Source organism: Capsicum annuum, chromosome 12 (genome assembly GCF_002878395.1).
Source record: "Capsicum annuum cultivar UCD-10X-F1 chromosome 12, UCD10Xv1.1, whole genome shotgun sequence".
Lineage (NCBI taxonomy): Eukaryota > Viridiplantae > Streptophyta > Magnoliopsida > Solanales > Solanaceae > Capsicum > Capsicum annuum.
Window position 1 is genome coordinate 5,873,581 of NC_061122.1, and position 7,407 is coordinate 5,880,987.

Sequence of the window (7,407 nt, forward strand, 5' to 3'; positions counted from 1 at the left end):
CATTGGAGGGTTAGTTAGGTAGTTCAGAGTTGTCCCGCTTATTCTTCTAGAGTAGTATGTAGTCGTAGTATTACTGTTTAGTGTTATTCTTGCACTTCAATTATCACATTATTTTGTCTCAGTGACTGTTTCTTTTTAGTAAGATTTCTCATGCGTACTTCATCATTTTGTGTTGGCTTCTTCACTCCTATTGTTTTCATTTTTTGAACTTCTTTGTTATATTTTTACTTCAGCTGAGCCGAGCCGAGCCAAGGGTCTATCGGAAACAGCCTCTCTACCTCCCAAGGTAGGGGTAAGGTACGCGTATACACTACCCTCACCAGACCCCATTTGTGCGATTACACTGTGTATACACTACCCTTCACTTTAAAATTGCATATCCGTTTTCTTCTTTTTCTGGAACAGATGCTTTATGTGCTGCTATACATTATGCTACCATTACTTGAGAAGAAAGCTAAAGAGCGATGATATATTTTCTGCAATTTATAACCTCTTAGATTATCATTTATCATTATTGAAATCTGCACGGGATACAAAACCTCAGGAAAAATAAGCTTTTGTTTGAACTGAACATCTGTTGAACAACAAGTAGAAAAGTAGAATTTTATGCCGTGAAGAGGATTAAATTACTACTACATTGTATCTTACGTTTCTAAAGTTGATTTTTCATATCCTGAATCTCAGGTATCCATTTCATTTGAGTTATATTTCTGTTTAGTGACGTTTGAGTTTGGCGTAATTGGTAAAGTTGTTGTCGTGTGACTAGGAGGTCATGGGGTCGAGCTGTGGAAACAACCTCTTGCAGAAATGTATGGTAAAGCTGCGTACAATAAACCCTTTTCCAAACCTTGCGTATAACGGAAACTTAGTGCACTAGGTTGCCCTTTTCGTTACTGTTCCTTTCCTTAGTGCTCAGCATTGCTTTCCTTATTAGTTGTGATGTTTTCTTCACTGCTGTTTTTTCTTTTCCAAACTATTTTGATTTGCTGCACTTGAGCCGAGGTCCGTTGGACACAACCTCTTTACCTTCACGAGGTAGGGGTAAGGTCTGCATGCACTCTACCCTCTCCGAACCCCAGTTGTGAGATTTCACTGGGTATGTTGTTGTGACGTTTGAGTTCTCTACAATAGATCCTTTTTTGGCGAAGATAATGTATAAGCTGTACAAGCCAGGCATTATAGCAATTCTTGTGGTATTCAGAATTTTCCGGGCCAGGTAAGTCAGCCATGTTTTATAGTTTGGTATAATTCATGTTTTATAGTTTGGTATAATTACTAATAGAGTGGAGAAAGCTTTGTATAGCCTTTATGCTCATATGCTTAATCCTTTTTGCAAGTTCGTTATTACGATTAGTTCCTACAAAGGATTGGACTAATGACGTATTGACCACATTCTCCATAGGGCCCTCTTATCTCTTCCTTCAGAGCTGTTGTATCTGTCTCCTTATTATGAGGATACATCAAACTTGTTTGCTTGAATTTTCAAGTAGAGGAGAGTCTGGTTTTGGGATTTGATCTCTCGGATTTGGAGGTACGTGCATCGCGTGTTCTCATTTTTGTCTGTAAATAGGGTTGGCGAAATGCGCATCTGCAGTGAGAGATCAAGGTAAGAATACAAGTATCATCTTTATTTGTATTTCTTGATAAAAGAAATGGAATGCTTTAACTGACCTTATTTGATTCTGCCAATGGTATTGTTTGATGATGCTTAAGTCATCAAGTTTAAGCCGTTCTTTTAGGTGAGAATACTTTGTAATAGTGTATTCATTATAACTAGGCCAACAACAACAACAAAAACGTACACAGTGAAGGTAGAGAGGTTCCGAAAGACCCACGGCTCAAGTGCAGCTTCATGATAACTTGGCTGAATTGCCTAATTGACACCTCTACTTGTCTCGGTTTGATATCCCGCCCCCATATTCTACGGGTGTTCAAGTGGACACCTCTAACTAGCTAGTCTGATCTGTTAATAGTGACATCAACAATGACATCATTTGGTAAGTGAAATCTGTGAGAAGCAATGTGATACCTATACTGGTGGGAGATAGCATGTACCCGATGAAATTGTCGAGGTGCATGGAATCTGGTCTGGACATTGCTGTCATTCAAGAGGATATAGTCAAGGTGCACGGAAATTGGTTCGGACATCATTGTCATCCTCTACAATTGAGGATTTTCCTTGATTATACTGTATGATATTCATTCATTCATTCAAAGAAGTTAAGAGAGAAATATCTCGTCTCAAAAAGTTCTAGCCTTGATGGATAGAGTTACCTGGTACCCGTTGCTGGTGGGAGGTGACATGTATCCCATGGAATTAGTCAAGGTACAAGCAGGTCCGGACACCATGGTTATGAAAAAAAAATATCTCGTCTCAAAAAGTTGAGAATGAAGTTTCTGCATTTAGCTGGTGATCCGAATTCTTTCTCTCTCTCGAGACAATGAAGCTTATCTTCCATCGTCAATTTTGTTTCATATTGGAATAGTGTCTAGGATATATCGAACTGCACATGGTACTCTTTGTGCTAGTTCAAATAGACTCAATTGCTAACAACTCCATTTCACGATGGCGTAGCATGTTTAGGACTAAGACATTTGGAACGCGTACAATATAATATGGGGCTCAAACATCAGGTAAACTAAGAATTCAGATGAATTAATTTGGTTCTAATACCTTGATGAGAAATAAATCTTGTCTAACTCAGCCTCAAACCTCAAAATCTATGTAGTAGCTCATGTTAAAGATTGTCCAAGACCATGTAAGGGGGCAAGCGATCTCATCCCTATAGTTCGTCCGTCAGGCCAAAGTTAGTAATTTTTTTTTTAGTACGAATACGAAGTTTGAATCAAATTTGTTAAGTTTTGTTGAACCTACATCACTCTTATTTGAAGCATCATATACATAATTAATTTTCATAATTATTTAAAATTTAGCAAATTTTAAATCCATGATTTCAACGTAAGATCCAACAGTCTGAATTTTGAAATAACTGATTTCAAAATGAATTATTTTACGTCATACAAGTGAAACATCACTTCGTATCTCTTTCGAATCTAATTTTATTAGAATTTCTGACTCTGCCGCTTTTGTACTTACCTCAAATCAATATGTTCAAATGAGGGACAACGATTAACAAATTTAAGAATATCGAATAAGCTTACTTATTTTCCTTTTTCTCTTCCAAGTCTCATAATCAATTTGTCATTCTATGGATAAAAAAATTGTAATTTATATTTTCTCCATCTTACTTTGTGTTCCCATTACAAATAAATTTAATTTTCATTATATTTTGTTGAACTCGATCGAAATTTTCTACAAAAAATTAGCAGCTTTTTTTGTAATGTGTCTTCAGAAATTCCTTATCGAACGAGTTAAATTTCAATGAGACGACATTCCTTGAAAATTAACCATTTTTTTTATTAGTGCATCTTGCTTTCCCTTTTAGTCTGTATCAAATTAACACTAACCTTCTATATTTAAAAACTTGTTATTTCTAGTATTTGACAACGGATCTTGCATGATGGAATTAAATAAGTTACTAAATTAAATTAGGACTACAAAATCTATTCTAATATGAATTAGGAGAAACAATCCTAACTAGACGTGAATTAAATAAATACCATATCCTAAATGAATTTGGTTTCCTAATCCTACTTTTCTTAATCCTTTCCACTTTAGGATTTGCTTTCTATGTACACCTATAAATATAGAAAAGTATATTGAATTGGTTATTCACTCACCTATTTCAAAAAAGGCTATATATATATGTTACTGCTACGTGTGAGTGAGTGAGGTCTAGGTTTTGGATCAATCAATTGTATGTTGTTATGGCGAAAAATCAAATTAAAGCAGAGATAGATTTGAGAAGAATGGACGAGCAACTTGATAAGCATTTGGCTCGAATTTTCGGCGAAAATAATAAAAAAGGGTTTGAAGAGTGCGAAGTCACGAAGGTCGTTGAAGAATGGGAGTTGGATCCCAAAAAGCTTAAAATCATCAAGTTTATTGCTGAAGGGGCGTACGGATCAGTTTACAAAGGTGTCTATGACGGAAAACAAGTTGCGGTTAAAATACTTGATCTGAGCGATGAAAAGAGAAGGACAACTCTAACAAAGGCTTTCGCTCAAGAAGTCTCTATATGGCACAAGCTTGATCACCCAAACGTCGCAAGGTTAATCGGAGCTTCGAAGAAATTGCCCGAAGTATCTACGAGCGGTAGACGATGGAAGTGGAATTTTGCTGCGAGAAATCACTCCTGGGAAAAACATCGAACTGGATACTGCATAGTGGTTGAATATGTCTCTGGAGGCACGCTAAGATCACATCTCTTGAAAAACAGTATTCTCGGGAGAAGGTTATCATTGAACTCCGTTACTAAACTAGCGTTGGATGTTGCAACAGGATTGAGTTACCTTCATTCCAAGAAAGTTGTTCACAGAGACGTAAAGACTACAAATCTAGTTCTCGACAAGGAAGGAAGGGTGAAAATAATAGACTTTGGAGTTTCTCGAGTTGAGGCTTCATGTCCCACAAACATGAGTGCCGAAACTGGCACCATAGGTTACATGGCTCCGGAGGTGCTTATTGGTCTACCGTATGATCATAAATGTGATGTCTATAGCTTCGGAATTTGTTTGTGGGAGATATATTCTTGTTCAATTCCGTATAGTGGACAAAGTCCTCATGCATGTTCAGCTATGTACAAGAGTCGAAGGCCAGAAATACCAAACACTTGCCCGAGTGCTCTGGCCAATATAATGAAGCAATGTTGGGACGATGACCCAAAAAAGAGGCCAGAGATGCAGGAGGTCGTACTCATGTTGGAAGCCATTGACACACAAAAGAAGTTTCATGGTTGTTTTTGTTTCAAATGATTGTTATGTATGATAGATTGATTAGTTTTGGCTATTGAAGCTTGTATATGTTTAGGCCAAATGTTACATAGTTGTTTTTACTGTTATTGAAATTTGGTTCTTGAATATATGTTTTAGCCTCTTTATTGATCAAGATGCAAATGGTAGAGAATATACATGAACCCTTGTTTCATGTACTGATGACTAAACACGAGCAGTTTTTTTGTTTCTCATTTTAAGTGATGTGACTTATCATTTACCTTTTTTGGTTCTCTACTTATTTCTCAATTTCAATAGTCAAAAATTATCAGCCTTCTGTATTAGATGTTAATGTTTTTGTTTGAATTACTCGAGATGTAAAAACATTAGGCGATTTCTTTTCATCTGCCCATGTCTTGATGGATAGCGTTATGTGTTGGTGGGCGGTGCACATGCTTTGTGAAGTTAGTCGAGGTCTGTGTAAGTTGACACAGACACTACGATTACCCAAAAAAATTATGTTTTAATGAGCCTATGGATTTGTAACGAGCTTCAATGTCATAAGCTTTGCCAAGACTCAGCTTCTGGTTCTCGACTCCTTGTATTTGGGCAGTTGGTTTACCATTTGTTGGCCTTTTTGTCATTTTTTCCTAACTTTTTTCACTTGGATATTCTAATTGCTTTGAAATGGGTTGAAGCAGATAGTTTGTCTACTTTGCTACGTGGTTTTACTGGAGCCGAGGGTCTATTCAAAACACTCTCTACCTTTTTGAGATAGGGGCAAGGCTGCGTACACACTATCTTCTCTAGACTTTGCTTTATGGGATTACAATGGGTATATATGTTGTTGTTGTTCTACTGTTCTTTAAGTAAAACTTGCTTTAAATTCTTGTTCTTTTTGCTTGGCTGCATGATACAACCTCTGAAGGATCCAAAAAAATCCCAAGCTTAACAATCACACTTTTGAGGTACAAATTAAGAAATATCTTCAAACATTCCACACCAAAATCCAATAAATCCAGAAAGTTCTCTAAGAACAAGTATGGTCATATAAAAAAATTACAATAAACATATACTCCTATTTATGAATAGTGATCATGTAATAGTGGGTGGTGAACCCCTACGCCTGAAAATCTCATACTGTTTGTAATAAGGCCAAATATTTATTTAAATAAAGATATGGTAAATGATGAATCTCCTTCAATGAAAGTTAGATTTATTGAGTAAACAAAAATTGGAAATTGTTGTTAAGCTAGATTGATTTATTAATTGATGATTATTTATGGGGAATTTATATTGAAATTAAAGATTCAAATGTTTGGATGGAGTGTGGCTGCAAAAGCATGGAATTTTGGAGTTGTTTATTCAAAGTTAATCAAATTGGACTATTAGAATGTGCTACTCATAAGCCCCTCTTTATTCAAAGTTAATAAAATCTCTCTAATTAGGATTCGAATCTACTACCAGTCGATTTATACTCGACCTCTTTACCAATGAGCTAACGAGGACCAATTGGAGATTCAATCTCACAGAGATTAATTGTCGTCCCAACTCGATATGAGCTTGAATCTTCCTTCGTGATTCTCAGAACTTTTTTGTATTGATCTCCTTATAAAAGTTATCCTGTATAGCAATATTTTCTATAACGGCCAAGTTTTTTCCTTTTTTTTTTTTGGAATTGATTTCATGTTACGTTGCACTATGTGTTATCTATAACAATATCTTGTTATATATAGAAGCAAAAAAATATCTAGAATTTGATGTTATCTTTTTTTGAGGTTATACTTGTTATTTACAAAGTTTTCGGGTACAAGAATCTGTATATACATGCAACAATAACTTCAACACAAGTTCAAGTCTAAGACAAGAGCACTCATGAAGTTCCTTAACACCTTCAACACAAGATTATGAATAATCTATCCAAGAAGTATGTTAGCTTTCAGAAATGAGATGAAACAGAATTTTTAAGGCCAAGTCCTCCGACTTCACGGAGTGTCCTTAAGGAATAATTTTTCCTCACTGTACTCGAGGTTATAGAATCTTCCTCACAGGATAAAATGATCTTTAATCCGAACAATAACGGTACCTCAAATTGTTGGATTTAACGAACTCACTCAACAACTTAATGATCACACAGACTTTTTGTATAGAAGAAGAGTGTTTTTGCTGTAAAAAATCATGCCAATACCTGAGGAATATATCAGGTATTTATAGCCTTTAATTTGTTCTTTCAGAAAGGATGCATTGGTTCAACAGAAAGGTACCTTTTAAGTAGCAGTCATGTCTCTGCGCTCAGTCTGTGCAGGTGACGTTTGACAAATTCCAGTAGCTTTTGCGCTATATTTGCACCCACAGGTCGCGTATCTGCGTCTACGCCCGCAGGTCGTGCCTTTTTCCTCGAAGGGTCACATCCCTTCGTGATGCGTTGTGTGTACGTTTGCATGGCGTCAAAATTGCGTCCACACTTAGAGAAAAAATAATTATATCAGATTTTGGATCAAAAAAATTTTACTTGTAAACAAGTTTCAAATAAAATTTGTCTAAAAAATTAGATCTCATCAATCGATCATTTGA

General features: G+C 36.0%; 1 protein-coding gene across 1 annotated transcript; it reads left to right on the forward strand.

Annotated features, from left to right (window-relative positions):
- The first annotated feature begins 3,293 nt into the window (after nucleotides 1-3,293).
- On the forward strand, nucleotides 3,294-4,926 carry LOC107849971 (serine/threonine/tyrosine-protein kinase HT1-like). The gene has a single exon (XM_016694474.2). The coding sequence runs from the start codon at nucleotides 3,829-3,831 to the stop codon at nucleotides 4,873-4,875; it is 1,047 nt and encodes a 348-aa protein (XP_016549960.2). The 5' UTR covers nucleotides 3,294-3,828; the 3' UTR covers nucleotides 4,876-4,926.
- The last annotated feature ends 2,481 nt before the right edge of the window (nucleotides 4,927-7,407 follow it).

Excerpts from the sequence above, each read along its gene's own strand:
- LOC107849971 (XM_016694474.2), top strand. The coding sequence starts at position 3,829 with ATGGCGAAAAATCAAATTAAAGCAGAGATAGATTTGAGAAGAATGGAC.